The sequence below is a fragment of the Myodes glareolus genome, chromosome 24, assembly GCF_982192425.1.
Source record: "Myodes glareolus chromosome 24, mMyoGla1.1, whole genome shotgun sequence".
NCBI lineage: Eukaryota > Metazoa > Chordata > Mammalia > Rodentia > Cricetidae > Myodes > Myodes glareolus.
Window position 1 is genome coordinate 28590857 of NC_142049.1, and position 26010 is coordinate 28616866.

Below are 26010 nucleotides of genomic sequence, written 5' to 3' on the forward strand. Positions count from 1 at the left end.
CTCTGGAAGAGCAATCAGTGCTCTTAACCACTGAGCCATTTCTCCAGCCCATGGTCCAGAGACCTTTGTGAACTGTTCAGCTGATAGCTTTTCTCCTGCCTTTGCCCAGAGTTCCTCTTACGCATGTGCATTTTAGAATTTAGCAGAGTCAAGAGATCCTTGACGTTTTTTGGAGTTGCTTCTTTGGGGGCTGGGCTGGGGTGGAGTGAGGTGTAGTTCCATTGTCTGCAGAACTCTTTTCCCTTGGCTGCTAGCTGACAAGACTGCACAGTGGCTCCAGACCCTGCTGTAGCCCTGGATCCCCCAGACAGTTGGTGATGATGGGGCTTGCCTTGCTGGTTCTGCCCTTAGGAAGTCACCTGTTGTTGTTCATAGATCCCATTTGTTCCCATTTCTAGCAGTCAGGCCAGTCTGGCCCTGTTACTCCATCAGGCCTAGAAGTGGAAGTCCTGTTCCTTCTATTAAAAAGAAAACTTCACCATAGAGTGCATTCATGGTTAAGGGAAGCTGTAAAGACAGCACAGAGTGTTCTCTATACCCCTCACCCAGCTTCCCCCATGGTTAACATCACGGAACCATGGCGCGTTTGTCAACACTGGGAAACTGACATTAACATATTGGGTAAAAGTTTGTTTCAGTTTATTAAAAAAAAAAAAAGACAGAATGACCAAGATTTGTCACAGCAACTGTACCTTAAAATGGCATCTGTGCTAGCGTTGAATTTGATTTTCTGCAGCATTTCCGCCAAACGTGATGAAAAGTAGTTATTTTGAAAGGAGAAGATTTCAGTTACTCTGAGATTCAAAAGAGCAGATAGAATTGAAGATCCTGAGGCTGTGATCACAAAAGCCCTGTGACTACACAGCAGCGGGCTCCCTGCCCCAACAAGTACCCCTCTAAAGCGCCAGGTCATCAGCTCTCCCAGAGAGAGGATGGGGGTATGTGTGTGTGCACGGGGGTGTCCCCATGGTCACATGGCTATGAAGGTGATGTAAACACAGTACAGTGTTCTGGCATTCCTCTTGCCCAGTTATCACAGAGGGGCTTGTTGCCTGTTCTAGGTGGATTCTCAATTGGTTTCATCTTAGAATTATTTGTGGAATTCAGATTGTGTTACACTTGATGCCTAATGGAGGATCTTTAAAGACCTGATGGTTCCGATGTGCAGAAAGGATTAGGAACATTGTAGTGCTTTATGTTGTCTTCATTATAGACACATCTAGTGTGTCAAAATGTGTTTTTAAATTTCAGTCATAATAGTGGGTACTTTAGTATATATTTTGACTTGGACATTTTCATAGGTAGAAATGCAGGCAAGTATTTTGTTGAAACAGTGTTTAAAGCCCGGCTCTGCCTCTATTTTTATGTGATGGCATCTGGTTTCTCTGCACAACAAATGCAGATTTGCATACTGTAGTGTGTGTGCTTGCACATTTATTTACAGTCTTTTAGCACAAAGAACCTTAATCAAGAATGCTTCCAAAAGGATTGCGTTTAAAATGTGTAATCAGTTCATATACACAAAGCGAAGAATGAGTCTATTCTAGAGTGCGCACTTGGTTAAATTGTGTCACGTAGTTATCAAGTGAGGGCTTGCTGCTGCCTGGCAAACACAGAAGCCGGTACTACAGCGTGGACTTTGCCAAAAGAGAAGGCTTTGTTGCTTGACCAACCGGCGAGAAGGCCAGGAGCTCTAGGCTCAGGTCTCTCTTCTATCAGCGTGATAATGACCGTGGAAACAAGAGGAAATGCTGCTTGTTGGTCAGATGTGGTCAGGTGTGCTTGTTTCTCTGCCTCTGTGGTGGGCTTCGTTCTGTTCTGCTGGGGAGTTTGAGCTTGTGATATTGGTCAGAATACTCGGCTGCTTCTCTTCATAACCATTTTTGAAAAGCTGGTTTCAGACCTTAAGAACCATTAGTGAAAAGCCTTTAGGTATTTTCTGGAGGGAGAAGTCTCACATCTGAGAGTGTCTGGGCTTAGCTGATTTCAAACCCACAGGTTAACATCCTCAGCAAGGCTGCATTAATTGGCATAGAAGAAGCTTCACAAAATTACTTTCTATGTTTGTTGTTCTGTGCTCCCTGACATTTTAATGTTCACTAAAGATTTTTAAAATGCAAAAGAAATTTTCTAAGTTATATTTTAAAATACTTTTGGGGTTTTGATTGATTTGAAAATAAATCATTCTAAATTCTAGTTTTCTTACCTCAAAATCAACAATGAAGCCTATTTTCTTCTATTACTACCATATGATCTCTGGCAGTCATTGTGTCTGGCTCTAAATATCTTGTTTCTGATGGTACCTGGAATCTCCACCAGAGTGTGCCAAAGATACTTCAGTGCGAAAGTGTGATAACTCAGGCTTGCCCGGGCTTGCAGGTCTTTTTAAAGAAGTTCCATTTGCTGAGAAGTAAAATCTCTGTGCTTTGGCATCTGAGTGTCTACAGATGCTTCAGTGAACATTTAATCCCTGCTCTTGGATTACAGTAAGCATGCCAACTAGAGATAGCGTTAAGGGTTTCTTTCTTTATTTTTTCCTAGTTGAGTGTTTTCTCTGCAAGTATGTATGTGCCCATCTGTGCTTGGTACCCGTCGAGTCTAGAAAAGGGTGTTTGGTCCCAGGAACTGGAATTTTAGACAGTTATGAGCCACTAAGTGGGTGCTGGGAACTGAACCCACTTAGTGGGCTCCTAACAGCCGAGCCAGTTAGAAATATCTCATCTAAGGTACATTTTGGAAACTAAGACAGGCATCTCCTTTTACTCACTAGGTGTTGAAATCTGTTTTACACAGTTGATGTATTTCTGAAAACCTGAATAATTTAAATGAGCTGAAGAAATTAGTAATTTTTTAATGAGGCTGGAAAATACCTCATTTTTTGTATTAATAATTTTAAAATGACTAAATTGAAAGATAGATTTGATATTTGTGATTTAGCATAAGCTATGACTCTCAAATTATTATTACTCGGTTGTTATATCTGTGTGTTTGGGTTGACAGCATAGTATGAAAGGAAGTTTTGCCTTATGTTTGATAAGTTTTCATACAGCTTGTATTAACTGATTACTGACAAAATACTGAATAATAACAGCTGCTCTCCCCCTCCCCCCTTTCGTCACAGGTACCTTCACTCAAATAACATAGTTGTGGTCCCAGAAGGTAAGCATACTTAGAATTTTTTTAGTTTGAAAGCTATGTAGTTTATATTTTGCTTTATGAATGGATGAAATTATCTCTTTAAACCCATTTTGGTTGGCGTGTTAGGGAATTTTAATCTAAAGGTCTTCTTAATTTGTTTGCTTTAAAAATGTAAGTCCAGTTAAGGATTACGGCTAAATAGGTGAGTCTAAGAGGACAGTGAATGGCCAGGTAGATCTCTAGACAGTGAAGTAAGAGCTAAATGCAACAAACTGAGAATTTAGTTACACAGAAAATCATACATTCCTTGAAAGTTTGTGTGGGGGGGAGGACAGCCGTGTGACTTACTCCTCAGATGCCTTCCTTTTTTTGTTTTGTTTTGTTTTGTTTTGTTTGAGGGAAATCTCTCACTGGCCTGGCCTGGAGCTCACCAAGTAGGCTAGTCTGGCTGGCCAGTGAGTGAGCTCAGGTGTCCTTGCTTATATGACACACACTTACCAGCTGAGCCACTGCCCGGCCCCTGCTATTAGTTCATCTGAGAGCAGACTCCTATGTCCTAGCTGGCCTCAGTCTGGCCTCAGGCTCTACCCTCCCCTCAGCTCCCTGGTCAGTGGTTACTGATGTTTGCCCTCACAGCTGAGGCCATCTTTGAATGGTTTTTTTAATCACACATTTCCCCCATTGGTGTAGCATTTTTGTTTGTTCCCTTGTTAATCTGCATTTTATCTCAGGGGGTAAATAACTATGACTTTCATAGCTTTGCTCTCCTGCTTTGTCAGGAAGACTAAGCATTTCGCCCAGGACCACTTGCCTCCCACTCATTCTGCCTTCCCTCTCTCTCTTTCTCTCTTGGAAGCCATTGGGTCCCTTGTAAAACTCCAGTGTCTGGATCTTAGTGACAATGCCTTAGAGATTGTTTGCCCGGAAATTGGTCGTCTGAGAGCCTTACGTCATCTTCGACTAGCTAACAACCAACTACAATTCCTACCTCCAGGTAACCCCTGCTTGTATAGCTTCTTGTGCGCCTGTTTGTGTAGTTTGTGGTTTTGTCACTCTGTGCCCCAGCAGTGGGGTATATAGATGCATCGGCAAGTGGCCGTTTATTTAAGACGAAACAAAGGAATGCAGGTGAAACATAAGCAAGTGTTCTTCTGGCGTAAATGTTAGGAGATAGTGCTTCTGTCTTAGGGCCACTGCGGGAGTGCGTCCTGATCAGTGCCCCCTCCCACCACTGCTGGACAAGGGCAAGGTGCTTGTGTGAGAGTGAACTCAGAGGCTTATGGTATTTTTTGCAAAAGTAGTATTAAGAAGGTAAGTAATATATAACTTCATAACAAGTCTCACTGCTTCCAACTATATTCAATGCAAACACTTTCAAGTCAGTAAAGAACGCGGGTTTCAGGGTTTATCATGGATGGTGTCTGATCATTCCAGCTTTCAATTTCTCCTTTTAGATAGCAGGAGATTAAGTGCTCTTTTGACAACTGCCTAGAAAGTGTAGCAGCAGAGATAGAAGCTTTCATATTTGACACTAACTGATGCTTAGTAGGGGCTGGGACTGTAGCTCAGTTGGGAGAGTGCTTGCCTAGCATGTGTGAAGCCCTGGGTTCAATCCCCAGTGCTGTACAAACCACGTATAGTAATGCAAAAGGATCAGAAGTTCACAGTTGGCCTTGGCTACATGGTGAGTTCAAGGCCAGCCTGAGATACAAGAAGCCCTGTACCAAAAATCAAAGACAAAGAATGAAATGCATGGATCTAATGCGATGTTTGCAAACCCTGTTTATATGCATGCAAGGGCACGGAGTGCTTTTGTTCCATAGGGGTGTTCTGTTCTTTGTTCTTTCCTGTGCATCACATTTTGTGGTGGGATGTGATCATTTCCTTCCAGTGCATTCCCAGAAGTTAATGGTGTTCTAACACCATTTGACTGCCTCTTAATAACCGCTGAAGGTATATGTTTCCTGACTGCTTTCATAGAGCTTGTTTTATCTGCACTTTTGTGCCACAAGAATTCAGGCATGTGTTTTTTAATTTTTATTCCTAGCTTTATTTCTATTGTCTACACTTGGCTCTTCTTATTTTGAGTGGTATTTTATTCTGTAACAACTGTGTGTTTTAGATAGGAGAGCCTTGAGTAGGTTTTGTTTGTTTTGCTTTGGGACTGGGTTTCACTGTGTAGCCCTGGATGTCCTGGAACTCTATAGGTCTGCCCTTCTCTGCCTCCTAAGTGTTGAGATGAATGGCATGTGCCACGATGCCAGGCCAAGCGTAGGTGCTTTTCTCCCTGGGCATCCTCTTAATGCTAGACAGGCCTTCCTACTTCCTTGCCCCACATTTACACAACTCATTGTGAAGTCATTTCAAATATTTGATTGGTTGGGCCAGGTCTAAAGCTCTCCCAAATGTTTGGCTGTGTTTGGAACATAGATTGAAGAAAAGAAGGGGGGTGGTCCTCAGTGGTTGTTCTTCTTTGGTGGCATTGGTGGCAGTTGACATCATTAACTGATATGCTATGGTAGCCCCTTCTGTATAGTCCATACTGTTAGGTAGCTCTTTGCTATGCTGGGTTCCTTCAAAAGCTTCCCAGCTTACTATGGTGGATTTTTGTTTGTTTGTTTTTCGAGACAGGGTTTCTCTGTAACTTTGGAACCTGTCCTGGAACTAGCTCTTGTAGACCAGGCTGTCCTTGAACTCACAGAGATCCACCTGCCTCTGCCTCCCTAGTGCTGGGATCAAAGGCATGCGCCACCACCGCTTGGTGGTAGTTTGTTTAGTATCTGTGTGGTATATCCTTACTGGCTGTAAGGCTAGTCAGAGCTCTCAGGACTGTTTTTAAGCATGCACACAGTCTTTTCATGTCCAAGTTGCCATGGAGCCCAGGGTTCTATCAGATTCTGAAACTTCCCTATGGCTTACCTGATAACTAGAGGACGGTTCTTGATAAATACCCATTTTCTACACATTCTCTCCCTCTTCTGATGGATTGCAGTACTGCTGTTCTCTGTGTGGTGCTTTTGCCTTCTCTTCCCTCACCTGCTCCCCTTGTGGGTGCCTGGCAGAAGCAGGAGCAATGGTTCCCTGGGAAGCTTGGAAGAGACTTGTGGGAAAGAGAGAGGGAGGGAGAGAATGTTCTGAATTATTATACTGCATTGTGATATCTTCTCGGGTGCTAGGTGATAGACAGGTGTATTAGAATAATAAAGGGGGAGTATTCAGTAGGTTGGCTCATCTCGCTCTCCTTCAGTGTTGCGCTGGCTCTGTTCTTGCGCCGTGCAGGCTTTCTACTTGAGCTCGTCCTCGCTGGCTTCCGTGAGCTGCAGCCTACTGTTCTGCGCTTCTGTCGCCTGCAAGGCCCGAGCTGCTTGTCTGAGGCTAGAGCGGGAGCAGATTGATTTTGTTGCCTCTGTACCGCGTTAATGGTTAGGAAGTCAGAGTTAGTCATAGCATCATGGCCAGAATTTCCCTGTATGATGTGGACCATTCTGTTTGCCACTGCTTTACCTTTTATAATATAATTGGTGCTCTTCTATATGATGCCAACAAGCCGTGATTAACTCTGTTTTTTTGTTTTATTTTGTTTTGTTTTGATTTTTTAGTGTGTGTGTGTGTGTGTGTGTGCCATTTTTTATAGGCAGAGACTGTTCATTTTTTTTCTGACCACTCAGACCCAAATAATCATGCATCAATTAGCCATGGGTTTCATTAAGACATTCTCATTCATATATATTATTATATTGTTCTTATTGCCCCCTACCCTCTTCTTCCCACTCTGCCTGTCTCCATTCTTTTCTCCAAGTAGTCTCTTGTGTTTTCATATCATATCTCTTTTAAAGATTTATTTATTTATTATACAGTCTTCTGCCTGCACATATCCCTGCAGGCCAGAAGAGGGCACAGATCTAATTACAGATGGTTGTGAGCCACCGTGTGGTTGCTAGAAAATGAACTCAGAACCTCTGGAAGAGCAGCCAGTTCTCTGAGCCATCTCTCCAGCCCTGTCACATATTTTATTAGCCTCTCTTGCCTCATGTGTGTTCCCTGTATGTGGCTTCTTTCACTAAGAATCGTTCTGAGTGGCATTCATGCTGTTGCACAGATCTGTACTTTGTTCTTTTTTATTTCAAAGTAGTGTTCCATTGCATAAGTATTTATTTCCTCTTTATGAGCATCCAGGTTTTTCAAATGTTTATGTTCATATGAATAAAGCTGATAAGCTGTAAGGGAACATGACTTTTTGTGGATATATCTTTTTATTTCTTTGGAGTGAAATATCTCAAAAGTGAAAAAGTTGCTGCTTCATAGGGTAGTAGTGTACATTTAACTTTATAAGACACTTCCCAGAAGTCTTCAGAGTGGCCGACTGGTGTGCAGGGAGCCCCAGGCCCCTCCTCCCAGTGTAGTCCTTCCGATGTGCTTCTCCTGCTAGTTTTTAGCTGTATTATTAGGTATAAAAATAGTCATTTTATTTTGTATTTAGCTTCTGTTTTCCCTTACCTGAGAGTGACAAATACCTCCTTGTGTGTTTATAGGCTTTTCAGAGCGTTCCTTTGATTTGCAGGAGATAGCTTCCTGGTTCACATGTTGGTGACTGGCATTTTCTAATTGCTGAGAAACGTTCTTCCATCTGCCCTCGCCCCTGTCCCATGAGAGCTCTTTCTGCTGTCCCGCTGTGGCCTGTATTGGCCTCACTGTATTCTGAAGAGTTCCTGCCTCACAGAAGTTTCTCCTGGCTCTCTTATTATCTCCATCCTCCCGTTCTCCCTAGCTGAAAGCCGCATGTGCCTTGGGAAAATTGCATCAGAGAGAGGGAGGGGGAGAGGAATGGAGGGAGGGAGGAGAGCCAGGAATGCCCCTTTCAGACGTTCACAGCTGGACTTGGGGAAGATTTCCTTTTCCTCTCTTTCTTTCAGTCAGGGCCCAGCAGCCAGAGATTTCTTTTAAAATGTTCTTGTCACTTATTGAAGTAAACTTAGGACAAGTGCCCGCCTCAGTTGCCGATGAATTTAGGAGCTACAACTATGTGGCATACCTAGCTTGTGTTGGTTATTACAGGAGAATGTGATCTCTTCTGACTTTTCTATTATATTTTTTCTCTTTTTTATTATTTTATAATTTTATGTTCATGGCTGTTTTTGACTCTGTATATGTCTGTGCACCACATGAGTGTGGTGCCTGCAGAAGCCAGAGAGGGCACTGGATCTCCTAGGACTGGAGTCACAGAGGGTTGTGAGTCCCCATGTGAGTTCTGAGGCTAGAACCTCTGTCCTTTGAAGAGCAGGACGTGTTCATGGCTGTGGAGCAATAGCTCCAGCCATTTTACAGCTAAATTTGTGTGTGTGTGTGTGTGTGTGTGTGTGTGTGTGTGTACATGTGTGCGTAAGGTGCAGGTAACAGTGAAGTCCAGAAGAGAATGTCAGATCCTGGAGCTAAACTTCCAGTTGGTTAGGAGCTACCTAACCTGTGTGCCAGGAATCAAACTTGGGTTCTCTGTAAGAACAGTACATGCCTTTAACTGCTGAGCCATCTCTCCAGTTCAAATTTTAAGTTTTTTATTTCCTTCAAAACCTCTTTGACATGTGTGTATGCATGTGTTTGCCAAAGCACATGTATGATGGTCTGAGGACAACTTGAAGATGTTGGCTCTTTTCTTCCACATTCTGGGGACCCTGGGGGTCAAACTCGTGTCACTGGACTTGCTGGTAAGCACCTTTACCCAGTCAGCTATCTTGCCATTCCAGTGTCCATATTTTGAAACTGCCCTTCCCATATCCGGCCACCATAGGTTGTGGTTCTTCTGTGTGTCCTGTTTTCTTTCGGATTACTTGTATATGTTTTAGTGTTGCACTTAATTTCCTGTGATAGTTTTTCTCTAGGGCTCACTGAGCTAAGGAGACACTCTATGCCTTCATGTTTCCGTGTACCTCTCTCCTTGGTGCTCTTAGAGCAGACACTTTTATTTCTGTATAGATTGAAATGTACACAGCTCTTTATTCTTTCCTCTAGATGGCTTTGTGCTGTATGGCTTCTCTTTAGCTGAAGTACTGCCATAACTATTTCCTGGAGTGCAAGTCTGTGCACGGACAATGAGCCATCTCTGAAGGGTTGTTTGCTTGCCTTTGTTTTAGTAAAAAAGTCATCTTTGGTTTTTCTGATTGTGGAATTTTGAGTTGGCTTTCTTTAAGGGTGACTTTCAATTTTTCCTGCCCTCCGCTGCATGTGATAAAAAGTCTCTTGTTAATTCATTCCATCATTCCCATGAATGGCTTTTACTATTGTTGCATGAAGGCATTTTCATTAACTTTGGTACCATAGTTTATCTGTGATGTGTTTCCTGTAGCTTTAAAAATAATTATCTTTCTTGGGATTGTTTTTTAATTCCCAACATGGAAAGTTTTCTGTCATTTCTTCAAATATTTTTCTGCATCACATTTTTTTCTTTCTGGGGCTTCATTACATGCTAGATTGGTTGGTATTTTTCTACATATCACTAGAACTTGGTTCTTTGTTAAGGTTTTTTGTTGTTTTTTTAATCTTTTAATTGAAATATAATTGCATCACTTTTCTCCTTCCTTTCCTCCCCCCATGTCCCCTCTCAAGTTGACAGCCTCTTTTTTGATTTTTAGTGTTACATACACACACACACGCACATACGTGCACATCTATATGTGTGTACATGTGTACATAATTACAACCAGCTGAGTTCATTTTTGTTGATGTGTCTGTGGCTTCAAGATTGACCACTGTGCACTGTACAATTCCAGAGAGGGCCTAATTCTCCTCCCAGCCGTCATTTGTTGCCTGTAGTTCTTTTTTTATGGTGAGACCTCTTAAACTCTGCCCCCCCGCCCCATCCACATTAACACATATGACATAACATTGATGCTGTCATTGCTCGGATCTTGTTTATGCAGTCATTTCCAGGAGAAACTGTTTCACAGTTGACTTCCTGGTATTAATGGTTCTTACAGTATTTCTTCCCCCTCTTCTATGATGTTCCCTGAGCCGCAGACATAGGAGTTATACTGTAGCTGTATCTGTTGGGGCTAGGCTCCCCATGTTCTGTTGACCTCGTCATCGTATCCAGTTGTGGTTTTCTGTGATGGTCCCGTTTGGTATAAAGAAGGGCTTCTTTGCTGAGGGGTGGTAGCTCTGCTTACCTGTGGGTATAAGGATAAGATGTAGACTGTAGTGTAAGGAATCATGCTGATCTAGAAAAGTGGTGGTCCTAGAGTCTTTCCTAAGATCCGTGACTGACTAGCTCTGAGAAGCTGATCAAATTTCCAGTACCGGCATGAGTTCTCTCCCGTTGAGTGTTGGGTGGCATGCATCACCTTGTCCTTTACCTGACTCTCCTTGTGCTCTACAGCTGCTTTTGGACTTCTCTGCTTTAATCACCCAGATGCAGTGGGAAAGCTGCATGACTTATAGGCAGCAAGTTCCTCTCTCATGGTTCTGGAGGCTATGACGTCTAAACCCAGGGGCAGCAGACTTGCTATCTGGGGAAGGCTGCTTGTTACTTTACAGGCGGAATGGCATCTCCTCACTGTCTTCTCATGATTGAAGAGGCCAGAGGCCTCACTGAGACCTAGTCCCGTCACAAGGCCTCCCTTTGTAGCCCCGTCGTACTGTGAAGAGGTTTCAACATGGATTTTGAGGGGCGTAAACATTCAAACTATGGCCCATTCTTTTCCTCTCTGCAGCTTTTTCTTAGGTTCCCTTTTCTGCGTTTTCCAGGTGTTTTGTTTGTCTGGACTCTGCCTTCTACTTTTTCAGCTTTGTGAAGCTGGGCTGTTTGCGGTCCACTTCCGTGTTCCATGGCCTGGAATGTGCTGCAGATGGGAAAGCCCAGCCCATGATGGGGCTCGTTCTTGTTTCCTGTGTTCCAAGCTCACGTTGGGCCTCGTTCTGGTTTTCCGTGTTCCAAGGATCATAGTTTAGTGCTGCATGTTCATTGCTTCAAACAGCTGCCCTGATACCTTTTGATTTCGTTTTATTCTGTTTGGGTGGGAAGTGAGTCTGTTTTCAATTGCCCTGCCATGTCTGCCATCAAAATTTCTCTTATATACTATTGTTTGATTATGGTGTTTGTTTACCTTCAATCATGTGCATTCGGTTCATAACACTTTAAAAGCATTTATATGTTACTTTTTTCTGATCACGGCACCAAAACTGTAATAGTATTTGCTTTTGAACAAATCTAAACTAATAGTCTCTAGATGACCTCTTCTAATTTGATACAAAGTCATATTATACATTATGAAGAGAACATTAACACAAACAAATAAGGTATTATTGGGGGAAAATCCCGTCAGTGCAGGTACACTTGCCAAATGCTTTGCGGTTCACTGTTGTGAAGACCGCAAAGGCCAATGATATTGAACAAGACAGAAAAACTAGCTAATCCTCCAACAAACATGCTTCATACTTCTGTGATGGTCACTTTCCTAGAACTCTGTGAAAGGTTATGGTGACAAACAACAAAAGTGACCAGACGCCAGCAAAGATGTTACTTGCATCTGGCTTATAAATCAGACTTTTTTTTTATGCTTTAATCCTTGAAAAGCTGTTTTGCATACCAAAAAAGGAAGGGCTTTTTAGCTCAAATTAAAAACATGAACGGATTGTACTGTAGCAGCTAAAAGCATGTGCAAGCACAGAGCTATGCCCTTCATGTAGCACACACAGCTGTGCCCTCTATCTTAGCACTGAATCTCGGCCTTCAAATGTGATAGTTTTTCCTTAAATGTATTTTGTTTCACTTACCCCTGCTGGTGCCTTGAGCTTCGGTTAAGTACCCCTCTTAGGACCATCCTGCTGCCACCCAAGCAGCTTGAGCACTGGGTTCAATGATCACTGTGGAGGCAAAGGATTGGCCTTTTGCAGAGGTCGCAGAAGACCCAGTGCTCTATCCTCTGGGCTCCCTGTTGCTTGCCACCCTGCTTGTTGAATTTTATTGATACAGACTAGCCAACTGTGGCACCCGCACCAGCTGGCAAATTGTGGCAGGTACTGCACTGATTTGGAAGTGCGACTTCCACTCCAGCTGCTCCCCTCAGGCTCTCTGCATTGGCCTGGGGACACTGGTCCTATGGACTTAGTTACCTAGCCCACTGAGCCCTCCTCACACCTTCTTAGCTATCGGCTCAGAACACAGAGTACCATACTGTGCCTGCTGTGCCCCAGAAGCTAGTCTCTTTACCCCAGATTACTCTCCCTGATTGTACCTCATCACAGGTTGTGGTGTTCGGCCTCCCACCTCTTTGTGGTTGAAAGCACATCCGAGAAATGGTTCCTCTGCAAGCAGTCCTCCGGTGTCACCAAGCACCGAGTGTGGTCACACTGTATGCCGACAGACTGACTTGGGGGACTTACTCTTCCTCTTGCTTTGCAAGATTAACCCTGCGGCATACTAGAGAAAATGGGAATCTGAATCCAGGCTGCAAAGGACAGAATATTCTACTATTTCTTCCAAAGAAGAGGCTGGACAGATAGGGGCAAGAAGAACTGGGTGTGTTAGGATGGCTAGTTATTATTTCAGTAGAGAGCTGGGGGAAAACAGCAGAAGGGGCAACAGCTAGCCGTCTTTCTTGGTGTTCCAGAGGGTTTGTCTTCAGGTCACATTGAGAGCTTGTACTTTGAGAGGCCATTATAGACTTCCAGTGTGACCTCTATAGCATAATTAGGTATAAGGAGCTCAATGCAAATACTTTATTTAGGAGTTTATATAAAATTATCTTAGTCTGTGGGATTAAATGAAACACATAGCTTTCTCAGAAAAATGTGGAACCGAGGCTTTTAATTTGTATTTATATACTTTTATAAACTTTGACAATTTGGCTAAAAGCAGAGAATAAAAATGGCCATTAAAATTCTTTTAAAGAAAAAAAATGTTTTATCCTTCTCAGTGTGGAATACAGAAAATAAGTCCTTTTTAGGGAAGGTGTGAAGGAAAATGGTGGAGAACTTGCCAAATGTCTCAAAACTGTGGCAGCCCAACAAGTTTATTGTGACAGTATGTTTTAAAAATAATTTTAGAAAGCAAGAGAAGCAAAGCTGGTGCCTGAGACTGGATGCCTCTGTCATCTGTCCTGCTGCTGACCACGGCCCAGCTAACACCCTAGTCAGAGTCCCTGCACTCGATGCTTCTGTCTGATGCAAGGAATTGGTACTGCATAGGACTTCTCAGACTTGGTGCTGTGTAGGGACTGTAGTGATGCTGCTGAGGTCAACTGCCTCAGTAGGCTGTGACTTGTGCCTTTAATCCCAGCCCTCGGAAGACAAAGGCAGGTGGATCTCTGTGAGTTTGAGGCCAGCATGGTCTACAGAGTGAGTTCCAAGGCAGCAAAACTCTGTCTCAAAGCAAAAGAAGAAACAGTCCACCCTCAGGGACCAAGCTGGTGTGTTAGTGGTTTGTGGAAGCAGACGCACATCTCCTTGATGAAATGTTTCCTTAGTTACAGTAGATTGTAAAAGTAGCTGTGTCTGCTATGATGGAAACCTGTCCTGGCTTTATAACCATTTTTTAATGTTGAAAACCAAGAAGTTAGAATATTTTAACTGCCTGATAGAAGTGTTCTTAATCTTCTGGGGTGATTTTTCTTGAAGATAATGAAATATGTTTTCTTAGGTACAGCCTGTCTGTGAGCCCTCAGAGGGTGAGCATGTTTGTATCTAAGTCAGCTTTCAATACTTTAGAGGTAGCATGGAGCAGTTCCTATTAAATCTTTTGATGTTTTGGCAGAACTTGTATCATTTTTATTATAAAGAGCTTTCAGGTATCAAACACAGCTTTCTTGTTAGTAGTGTTTGATGTATTACATTCATTAACCAAACTATGAAAACAAAGTATATTTGGGCACATAAACAATGATTATATTTTCATGTTGTGATAGCTTTGTCAATTTGACACAGTCTGGATTACCTTGGAGGGCAGTGTCCATAAAGACTCATCTAGATTAGATGGGACTCTAGGGTTTATTCTGATTATATTGACTTGGGTGGGAGCATCTACCCACTGTGAGCCACAGCAGAGCGCTAGCATGCATGCATTAGTGCCCACTGTGAGCGACAGCAGAGCGCTAGCATGCATGCACTGGTGTCCACTGTGAGTGACAGCAGAGTGCCAGCATGCGTTAGTGCCCACTGTGAGCGACAGCAGAGCGCTAGCATGCATGCACTGGTGTCCGCTGTGAGCAACAGCAGAGCGCTAGCATGCATGCATTAGTGCCCACTGTGAGCGACAGTAGAACGCTAGCATGCATGCACTGGTGTCCGCTGTGAGCAACAGCAGAGCGCTAGCATGCATGCATTAGTGCCCACTGTGAGCGACAGTAGAACGCTAGCATGCATGCACTGGTGTCCGCTGTGAGCAACAGTAGAGCGCTAGCATGCATGCATTAGTGTCCACTGTGAGTGACAGCAGAGTGCTAGCATGCATGCATTAGTGTCCACTGTGAGCGACAGCAGAGCGCTAACATGCATGCATTAGTGCCCACTGTGAGCGACAGCAGAGCGCTAGCATGCATGCATTAGTGTCCACTGTGAGCGACAGCAGAGTGCTAGCATGCATGCATTAGTGTCCACTGTGAGCGACAGCAGAGCGCTAGCATGCATGCATTAGTGTCCACTGTGAGCGACAGCAGAGTGCTAGCATGCATGCATTAGTGTCCACTGTGAGCGACAGCAGAGCGCTAGCATGCATGCATTAGTGTCCACTGTGAACGACAGCAGAGCGCTAACATGCATGCATTAGTGCCCACTGTGAGCAACGGCAGAGCGGTAGCTTTTAGTGCCTGCCACCTTGGCTACCCTGCACTGGTGGGCTCTAATTTAGAATTGTGAGCCATATAAATCCTTTCTCCCTTCAGTTGCTTTCATCATGATAGTTTATCAACAGAGAATAAGACCTAGATGCATAGTTATTTTATGACAGCTTAAGTTGATTTTTTGCCTTGACATCAGTATACCACTACTGCTGGTGACATTGCCAAAAAATTAGAGTTTCCTGTCAGATTTTATAATGAAGAAAACAGAGCTGGTAGTGTATATAGCAGGAATACGTATATCTTTAAAAGGAATGTTTTCAGTTGAAGCAATAGGTTTTATATTTCGTTTGTTGTTTGAGCCCATTATTGGAAGCATAATTGTTGCTTTATTTCATCTGCAAATTGTGTCTTAACCCTGTTAAAGGTTTTCATTTAAATCTGATGATCTATTCTGTAAGTGATTTTATGGTTAATGATTATTTTAATGAATGGAAAGCCTTACAATTTGCCTGGGAGTCGATGTAATGAGAAGCAATTAAAGAAATGCAGTTTGATATTGCTTGTTAGCAGCCCTTGGCATTGAAGTGCTTTGTTTAATCTTTCAAATCACTGTTTTCCTCGGATGCTTTGATGATTTTACAGCAGCCTCAGTTTTCTCTGTGCATTTGTTCATAGATTAAAACAAACAAACAAACCTTGGTGTCAAGAGTCTTGGCTGCTGGGGTGAGGAAGCAGCGAGGTGAATGCCCTTAAATGCTGACGACAAATGCCAGGGGTTAGTTATGTATTTCCCCTGCTCCTTGGCCTGCTGACATCCCTGCTCTCCATATGATCTGGAGTGAGTTAAAGCCTGGCATCTTGCTGTGGCGGGTTGGATGTCCTTCAGTTTGAGGATTTGGCCTCCAACTGGTGGTGCTCTTGGGAAGCAGTCGAAGCCCGAGTAGACCTGGCCCACTTGGAGGAAGAAAGCTACTGGGCGCATGTGTTTGAAGGGTATATCTTGTCCCCAGCCCCACCCCCTCTCTTATTTCCAGCTGCCATAAGGGGAGCAGCTTATTGTACCACATGCTCCCTGCCATGATGCTCAGCTGGCCAGGCCACAGAAATAGCAGAACCTCGTGTCGTGGAGTGAAACTTCTAACGCCGTGACCTGGATACTTCTTTGTCCTTCGAGTTGATTTTCTCCAGCGTTATGTCACAACCGCAGACAACACAGACCTGTTTTGGTGACACTTTTCTTGTGGTCTGAAGATAGGGAATGACTTGGTCAGAGATAGATTTCTTCACCGTGATAGGGTTCTGTGGCGTTATTGAAGTTGTATTTTACAGAGGCCAAATCTCTCAGTTATTTAGCTATCCAAGCACCAAATAGCAAGCCTGGTAAAATGACTCAGCAGATATGGGTACTTGCCACCAAGCTTGATAACCTGAGTTTAGTCCACAGGGTCCACATGGTGGAGGAGAGAATTGGTGCCCACAAATTGTCCTCTGACCTCTGTATGTGCACTATGGACCATGTGCCCACACATATACACACAGACAAATATGCTACTTTTTTGTTTTTCAAGACAGGGTTTCTCTGTGTAGTCCTAACTGTCCTGGAACTAGCTCTTGTAGAACAGGCTAGCCTCAAACTCACAGAGATCCGCCTGCGTTTGCCTCCCGAGTGCTGGAGTGCTGGGATTAAAGGCTTGTGCCACCACCACCTGGCAAGTATACTAATTTTTTTAAAGAACCAAATATTGTGTGTGTGTGTGCGTGTGTGCGTGCGTGTAAACATGCATGTATATGTAGTGTATACCTATATTTGTAGATAAATATAGTGTTTAATGAGACATTAAATATAGATTATCAAATACCACTTATTTTAAGTGAAATGAAAGGATGGTGTTTTGATTTTTGGGGGACTCAATATAAATAAACTAGCCAGCCGGTGTCAGCACATGCCTTTAATCCCAGCACTCGGGAGGCAGAGGCAGGTGGATCTCTGTGGGTTCGAGACCAGCCTGGTCTACAAGAGCTAGTTCCAGGACAGGCCCCAAAGCTACAGAGAAACCCTGTCTTGAAATATATATATATATATAAACTAGTTTCATGAATCAATGCTTACTAATACTTTTACATATCTTGTGTTTAAGAAGCTTCTCTAGAATGTCATGGCTATATTGCTTTGTCTACTGTTATTGGTTTGCTTTGGATCTAGGACGACATTGTTTTTCAGCTTTATCCGTAGGGCTATTTAAGTTCCCCATACTTGGAGTTTGTGGAACTTTAAGTACTACAAATGTTTACTAAAGTAAATGCCTATAAAGTGAATGTGACTTGGAGCTGGGCATGTATGTCAGTAGTAGAGTGTTTGCCTGGCATGTGGGTTCAATTCCCAGCACTGTCCCTTCTTCCATGTTAATGTTTTTCCATCCCTGTTTTTATCTTATTTTCCTGTGTGGTAGAGAGGTTTAACTCATGGGTTCTGAGAGCCCTCCCCCACTACAGTTCAGCATTCATAGCATAAAATAAAATTTGAAGTTTTGCCTATGTTCCTGAAAGATGCACTACATGGGTGTGATGGCTAAGGAAGCCTGTTCTGTGTCCCAGCTTACGTTCGAACTACTTCTGACTTTAAAACACTTCTGTTATGAGTAGCACAAGATCTAAAAACCACATTCCTCACTCCAAACCCATTGTCTGTAGCTGGTGTGTGGTCTGTCTGTGCACTTCTCTTCTCTGCACAGGACACTGAAGAGTCTCTTTAGTAATATGCCGTTAAATTTTATGATCATACGAGTAATTGTGTTCCTGGCATGAGTTAGTAATTAACATTTTTCCCTAAAGATTTTAATAGCTCGATTGAGGTATCATGGATATACTATAAAACACATCATTTTAAACATTCCATTGACAAAGTTTTAAAAATATACACAGACTTATACAGAGTCCAGTTAAAAACATTTCCATTGGTTCCAAGTTCCATAGGGCCTGTTTGTTACCAGGCCCTGTTCCTACCCTGGCCAACCACTGGTCATGCATTCTGTGTCTGTACTTTTGACTTTTTCAAAGTTTCCACCTGGATGGAATCATGTGACATGGCCTTTCTGCATGACTGATTTCACGTACCACAGTGTTTTTGTGTGTACGCTCTCATGAAACACGAGTCTTAGTAGTTTGTCACCATTGCCAAGTAATATTTGTATAGTGTGGATGAGCCATGTTTTGATTGTCCATCAGCTGATTGATAATTTAGATGGTTTCTACTTGGGACTGTTATGAATAACGTTGTTATGAAAAGTGTTGCCGTAAACACTTGTAAACATGATTTTGTGGACTTTTATTTTCCTTTCTCTTCCACAAATAGCTCTGAATAGAATTGCTGCTGGGCTATCTGGTTAGTGAATTCTTGACTAGAAGAAATTTCCAATTCATTTTCCAAAGTGGCCGTGCCATTACATTCCTGATAGCAATGGTGAAGGGTCTATCTAGTCTTCTTAGTCATGTTAACATTTGGTACATTCCATCTTTTTCCACTGTCCATGGTCCTCTGGCTACGTAGTAGAATCTTTTTGGCAGCTTTGGTTTGCATTTAACGACTAACTAAAAACTAATATAATTTATGTATTTCTTTGCTATTTCTTTGGTAAAGTATTTATTTCAGACGTTAACCATAAAATAGGTTTTTTTCTTCTTTATGTCCGTGTAGATTCTTAACATTGCTATCAGAAGTATTTCTTGATCATGCTTTGTCTTTGTCTTTGAAGGACAGTCTCTCGGTGTGACTGGTCTCACTAGCCATTTAGCTCCAGGTGTCTCTGGATGTGCCTGGGATGACATTACAAGTGAGCTGCACCTGCATCTATGTAGGCTGACTGCTTGATCTGCCGAGCCATTTTACAGCCTCTGGTTGTTTGTGTTCTTGATATTGCATTGTAAGATTTCTTTGTATATTCTGAAGTTCCACATTCACTTGGGTGTCAGAGTATCATGCTTACAAAAAATGTGAAGTTTTTGGTACCCATACAGCTGAGGACTTTAAATGTCATAAAGCTTTTAATGAGGAAAATGAGCTCATTAATGAGGAAATTGGTAAGATGTTGTAACTATTTCAAAGGAAAATCCACAAAATGAACAAACTAAAGGTGAGTAATATCAAAATACATGTTGTAACAACACCAGATTCAGCTTTTTCCATGGGGCCAAAGGGTCACTTTTCCAGCAGAGGTAATATACTCACATGCTTGTAAACAAAGATGATTTCAAAGTTGTCAGTTATCTGCAACTTAGAGCTGTAAATTAGTTTTCATAAACCCCCAATCAGCCTGGAAGGATATGGAAGCAAAGCAGATCTGAGATTGTGAGTAAAGTTTTGCTAGAACACAGCCACACCCATTCTTATACATCCATCTATGGCTGCCTTCACGCTGAGACAGAGCTGGTATATGGTTTGCAAAAGCTAAAACACTTCGGAAATGCCTCTTAAGCCAGTGTGCTGGCCCTGTTCTTGTCGGCATGAAACCTTTTGTCAGTAGATGGCCTAGAAATGTTTTTTTACTTAGACTGTGGTGGTTTGTGTTTATATTTTAATGGTGTTTTTTAAAAGAGCAGACATTTAAAAATTTAATGATGCTAAATTTACCAAGTTTCTATTTTGTAGATTGTATTACTGATGGTATAGATGAGAAATATTTGCCAAACTCTGGATCACAAAACATTTATCGTATTCTGTAAGTCTTACTATAGTTTTGTCTCCTTCATGTATGTCTGTAATCCATTTCACATCACTACGTGTGCTGTAGGTAAGGGCTGAGGCTTTTCTTTTCCTTTCCAATTTAGCTGTTCCTGCTCAATGTGTTGAAAAGGCTGTATTTTTGTCAAATTACCTGGAGTTTCTGCCAGATGTTGGTCACCCATCAACCTAGTGATTAAATTGTGTAAGCTGTTCTGTTCCTTCCCTCTTCAGTGTCCTGTGCCCTGATCACTGTGGCTTTAATGTAGTGTTTTTAATGAAGCAGTGAAAGCCAACTCTTTTCCTCTTCCTCTTCTTCTTCTTCTTCTTCTTCTTCTTCTTCTTCTTCTTCTTCTTCTTCTTCTTCTTCTTCTTCTTCTTCTTCTTCTTCTTCTTCTTCTCCTCCTTCTCCTTCTCCTTCTCCTTCTCCTCCTCCTCCTCCTCCTCTTCCTCCTCCTCCTCTTCCTCCTCCTCCTCTTCCTCCTCCTCCTCTTCCTCCTCCTCCTCTTCCTCCCCCTCTTCTATTTCTTTTGGTGTCCTTGATTCTTAAGTATATGGTGTTTGCCTGCATGTATGTGGTGCACCATGCACATGCCTGGTGCCTCAGAAGCCCAGAGAGCATAGGATCTCCTGAGCCTGGAATTACAGGCTGTTGTGAGCTACCATATTGTGAACTGAAACACCATCCTCTGTAAGGATAGCAAATGTTCCTAACTGCTGAGCCATCTCTCCAGCCCCTCATTTTTCATTTTCTGACATTGAGTTCATTCACATGTTTCTTTATTGCATATGAATTGTATGTAGATCTGTAGAGACCGTTACACTGTTCAGTTTAATTTTAATCACCCAGTCTGGTTTTTGTTTTTACTTATCTAAACACTTGCGCCTGTGCCTCTTATTTTCTTGTGCCTGCACAACAGCGCAGGGACAATGATGGAGTAGACCAGGGAGGTCCAACCTGGTCTCATTGCTTCTAGTTCTGAGGGACAGCACAGACTTGAGATGGAATGGCCCAGCCCCTTATCATGACCTGCCTTGCTTTTCATGGATGGCCAGATTGTAGTGATGGGAGTTGAATGATGCAAACAACAGGCTCTGGGTTTGGGCACCTGCCAGGTCACCTCCGTCCATTTTGAACTCCTGTAGATGTCATGTAAGTACATCAGACGTAGTGATGAAAGCTTGCCAAACCACCAGGAACTGGTGTGGAGCTTGGCTTTGTTGTGCTAGGAGGTGGGTAAGGAATGTTCTTGGTGACTAGCATCTCGGGGCTTCTTACCACACTCACACATTGCCACTCTTCTGTAATTTTAACTGGTGCTTAAATACATAAACCATGAGAAATATGGACTGCATGGTAAATACACATTTGATTTTCTTGTTTCACAGAACTAAAGTATAATAAACAGGACTCTGAAATTTATGAATGTTTAACAGTGTTTATAGTGGAAATGCTTTTCAGATGTTCTTGGAACGAAAATCCTCCCAAACACCTTCAGAATTCAGGCATTAGCTTTTGGTAAGATATAAGGGTGATTTTTAAATAGTTTAGGGAATGCTAATTAATAGGTATGGTCCTTTTTAGACCTTATGATATGCTGGCTAGAGCCCAGGAAAGGTTGGGAGGAGGAAATTACATATTTTCCCTCGGTATTTTTGTCATTTATAAAGAAGCTGTTTTCTTGAAATCTGTCTGTTTTCCAAGTCTCGCTGGCTGCTCTGCTCTGCTTCCTGAGCTGGGTTCTCCAGGCTCTGTGCCTGTCTTTGGAGAGCTGTGATGGACTTCACCTGTCCCGTCCACTGCTTGGAAACACATGCTGGAATTTTAGCATCCACCACAGAGACTTTGAGCCTCAGTGCTGGTTTATTTTCAACATCGGGATGAAGGTTGTTTCCAACAGAACACTGTGTTAAAGCCTGGATTTCTCTTTTTTGTATTCATTTAATTATTTCTAGTATTGCTCCTTATTAGGCTAAATTACTTTGGTATCTCTAATTAAAAATTAAATATCTTCTAATGATCTGGCTTTTAAGGAGACTTGCAAGCTAATGATGCCGAGCCTTTTTAGTTTGTTGTTGGCCCAGACACTGCCTACTTTAGTTTCCTAATTTAGTAACAGAACTAAAACTATTCAAGACCTGGCAGGTTTGGTATGCAGGCGCCCAGCCAGGAAGCGTGGGTTTCTTAAGCAAATGGACGCTTGGGGATTTGAGGCAAACACAGCTTATGTTACATGAGCTCCGCACTTCACAAGCCCCTGCCTATTTAAAGGAACTCAGCTAAGCTGCTGCCACACACACCAAGTCTGTTTTCTTAAAACACACAAAATGATAGCTTCCTTTTCCAAAGTTAAAATTGCTTTTCATACTTGGGTTTTTAATTTCTCATAAATAATTTGTGGAAATTAGTTATTTTATTCAGTGATAATTTTGTTGTTGTTTATTTTTTTGAGACAGGGTTTTCTCTGTGTAGCCCTGGCTGTCCTGGAACTCACTTTTTAGACCAGACTATCCTCCAACTCAGAGATCTGTCTGCCTCTGCCTCCTGAGTGCTGGGATTGAAGTCTTGCTCCACTCTACTTGGCCAGTGTCGGATACCTTTCACAGAGGTGGAGTGACCGTGTGCCTCCTGTCTGTGCTGTACTGCAGTGTCACTGGGGTTCTGAGTTAACAATTTACTCTGTAGGCCTGGTGCCACGGTGCACACATCTGATCCCAACACTTGGAAGACAGGCAGGCTGACCAGGTCTGCACGGGGAGACCAGGCTGGGTCTGCTGCACTTTCACTGGCTGGCTACTCTTGCCCAGCACATGCTGCTCTCCTCTGTTAAACCATCCTATTCTAACCTCGTTTTCTTGTGTCAGAAGGAGGCCAGCTGTTTGCCTGTTGGTAAACTCTGGAGTTGTACTATTATGAAGTAAATTTCATTGATAAAGAATTTTATGTATTTATAAATTTATAATTTATGCCTCTTATAAGGCAGCCTTGGTCTCACCGGGGAACAAAATGGATTTTAATGCATACTTAAGTGGTCAAATTCCATCTGCTTCAGGGTCAATAAAATTCCTCATTCCAAAGAATAAATGATACTAATCATCACAAATTTCTTAAACAATTTTTAACTACTTTATTTGTTTTATTTATTTATTTTGGAGGGAATGGCATCTATTTACCATGAAGCATGTTTGGAAATCAGAGAAGAACCCAAGCTGGGTCCTGGGGATTGAACTCAGGTTCTGAGGCTCGGTGGCAAGCACATTTACCAGATGAGCCATCGTGGGTCCAACATCACAACGTTCTTTACCCTAACTGCTCTGTTTACTAATCTGTAAAAGAGTAAACCAATTTGGGGCCAGTGGTCTGGTTGGAGGGAAAAACTAGACCCCAAAGTTGTCCTCTGACCTCAGCACGTGACCGTGGCATCTGTGTACCCACATCATATGTACAGATCCACACACATAACAGATGAGTAAGTGATGGAAGGAATTAAAAATGATCTATTCCTCTACTTTTGCAAGTATCTGAGTAAGGCAGATACAGAAGGGTTGGTGATCTGAAAGGCCCATGTGTGCTGAGAACTCTGGGTGGGAAAGTTAGCACATTCACGCTTGATAGCTGCTGCAGGCAGTGAGGAGCAGGGAAATTCCTGACAGGGTCAACGTATCAGCCTCCATTGGGATTCACACTGAGAGGGCAGGGGAACAGACCAACAGATGGATCTTCCTCCCCAAAGTTCCCCTTTCTGCCCAGGCTCCCTGCACTTGGGCACACTCTCCCCTTATGCAGAGAGACTGCCACTCTTCACTGTCTAATTAAAAGACAGCCTTCCTCTGTTGAGGTCAGTCTTTTATTGTCTCATTGCCTTTGTCAGCCCCACTGTAACAGACGCTCAGTTCTAGTGTGGGACCAAAACTTCTGTTCACTCATTTTTTTTTTTTTATCATGGAGGGGTGGGCGGTGCAGGCACATGTAAAGACAGAGGACCACATAGGATGTCTGTATCATGGAGGGGGTGCAGGCACATGTAAAGACAGAGGACCACATAGGATGTCTGTATCATGGAGGGGGTGCAGGCACATGTAAAGACAGAGGACCACATAGGATGTCTGTATCATGGAGGGGGTGCAGGCACATGTAAAGATAGAGGACTACATAGCATGTCTGTATCATGGGTGTGTGTGTGCAGGCACATATAAAGATAGAGGACCACATAGGATGTCTGTCCTTTGGAGCCATTCACCTTGTGTGTTCAGACAGACTTTCTCTCCAGCATGTAGTTCATTATGTTGGCTAACCTGGCTGGCCAGTGACCTCCATATTCCCGCCTTCTGTGCCTAAACTGGGGTTGCAGATGCACACTGCTGTACCAGGGCTTTATGTAGATGCTGATGGTCCAGACTTAGACCCTCTTGCCTATGCAGTCAGCAGTTTACTGGCCGGGATGTCTCCCTCTCTGTCAGTTTAACATGTAAACCTGTCACACAGAAAAGCTTAAGATAGAAAAATGTGTACTCAGTGAAATTATCTTTTTCCTTACCATATTCTTTTGCCTCATTGTTTATTCCTGTGCTCCTAGAATCCATACTCCACAAAGAATGACTCACGGTTGCTCTGATAGCAGCCTTCCTTGTACTTTCCTGATAAGAGGACCCCATTCCTGCAAAGAGTGTTCAGAAGATACACACCACCTCCAAAACAAAATCAGCAAAAAGAGATGGCACAATTGAAGAGCTTGCAAAGGTGCAATATACTGTTATTCTTTTTTTAAGATTTATTTATTTATTGTGTATACAACATTCCTTCCATGTATGCTTGCATGCCAGAAGAGGGCACCAGATCTCATTATAGATGGCTGTGAGCCACCATGTGGTTGCTGGGAATTGAACTCAGGACCTCTGGAAGAACAGTCAGTGCTCTTAACCTCTGAGCCATCTCTCCAGCCCTATACTGTTATTCTTAATGCTAAATCCTAGTGTATGTGATATTGGTCATTATGGATTGGATACAGTGGGAAGCCCCTGGAGGATCTTTAGCTTGGGACGGGATCTCATGAGGTTCAGGAGAAACCATTAAGGTGAATGTTGTAAAATAGGACCTGGGAGGTGTGTTAGCAGCTCACAGCACTAAGCCAGCCAGGAGATGGTGGTGCAGCCATAAAATGAAGCAGAATTGCTAAGAAAAAGAACTTGGATTTTAGTGCTTTGTTTTATTTAGTGCTTTTGAATCTTCCTAAATCTCCTCATTTTCTTTAGTCCAGAGGGAGGCTTTGTCCTTGATTACATGTAATGAATCTCAAGCACCGAGGAGCTGTAAACCTTACATGGGGTGACTTAGATAGAATCAGGAACAAGCTCTCCCAGCTCTCAGTCCAGAGCCTTCTCCAAACCCTTAGCAGAAACATGTAGTCGTTGAAAACTACCATATTTTATGGTATCAAAAAAAAAAAAATGAAAATGATGTACCAGTTTCTAAAATCCCCTTAGCCATCATCTACGTGTGGCTAAAGACAACAACACAGTTTACTGCCCTCGGTCCTGAGGGCAGCGTTCTTAGCATCTTCTTAGACGTCTCACGGAGCTGCAGTGGAGTGGCCAGGGCTAGGGACCCCACTGGTGCTCAGCTGCAGGAGGAACTAGTTTTTATTGCAGATTCTTCAGTACGTGTCTTGTACTTGAAACTGGAACAACAGTAGTTGAAATTATATAGGGAGAATATGTTTTGGTTTGTTAACCATGTAGTAAAGGAGTTCTTGACTGTTTTTGCCAGTTAGCAAACAGTTTTGTTAAAAATAAAGCTGATGCCTTTTTTCTTGAGGTTGGGGCTTGCCATTCTAAACCTCACCTCTGCTTTGGAGTGTAGATCTAGTTCTTCCCATCCAATGCCAGTCTGAGTTCCGGGCAGTTGTACTAAATGCTGTCATTGCTTGGGCTGCCACTGATCAGTGTCCTAAGTGGGCTTTACAGAACCACGTTCCAGTCCACTCTCTTGTCTCTGGGTAGCGCCATGCTGGTCTGCTGTAGATCCATGCTGGCCGGACTATAAGAATTCACAGTAGAAGGTTCAGAAATGAAGCTTTCTCAACAGGGCTCTGGATCTGAACTCGTGCAGCTTTTCTAGATGATGCTCTAGCTTGGTTTCTTATGCAGAAATAATATTCCTTGTTGTGATGCAACAACTGAGGGAAGGTGTCTTTGAAAAACGTTTGGTTCTTCCACAAGTGTTTTCTCTGTATCCTTATTCTTTATCTTACTTGAGAACTTCGTGTTGAGACTGGAGATGGCTCCACAGTGACGGAGCGAGGAAGTGCTCTCACAGAAAACTGAGTCTGGTTGCCAGTACCGAGTTTAAGCAGCTCGCTCCCACGTGTAACTCCAGCTCCAGCAGAA

General features: G+C 42.9%; 1 protein-coding gene across 2 annotated transcripts in view; it reads left to right on the forward strand.

The window, feature by feature from the left end:
- Lrrc28 (leucine rich repeat containing 28) overlaps window positions 1-26010 on the forward strand; it is a 121154-nt gene that overhangs the window by 21032 nt on the left and 74112 nt on the right. For both annotated transcript variants that reach the window (XM_048434807.3, XM_048434808.3), the window contains exons 4-5: window positions 3122-3159; window positions 3995-4132. In XM_048434807.3, coding sequence (XP_048290764.3) covers window positions 3122-3159; window positions 3995-4132 — 176 coding nt within the window. The remainder of the gene's footprint in view (window positions 1-3121; window positions 3160-3994; window positions 4133-26010) is intronic.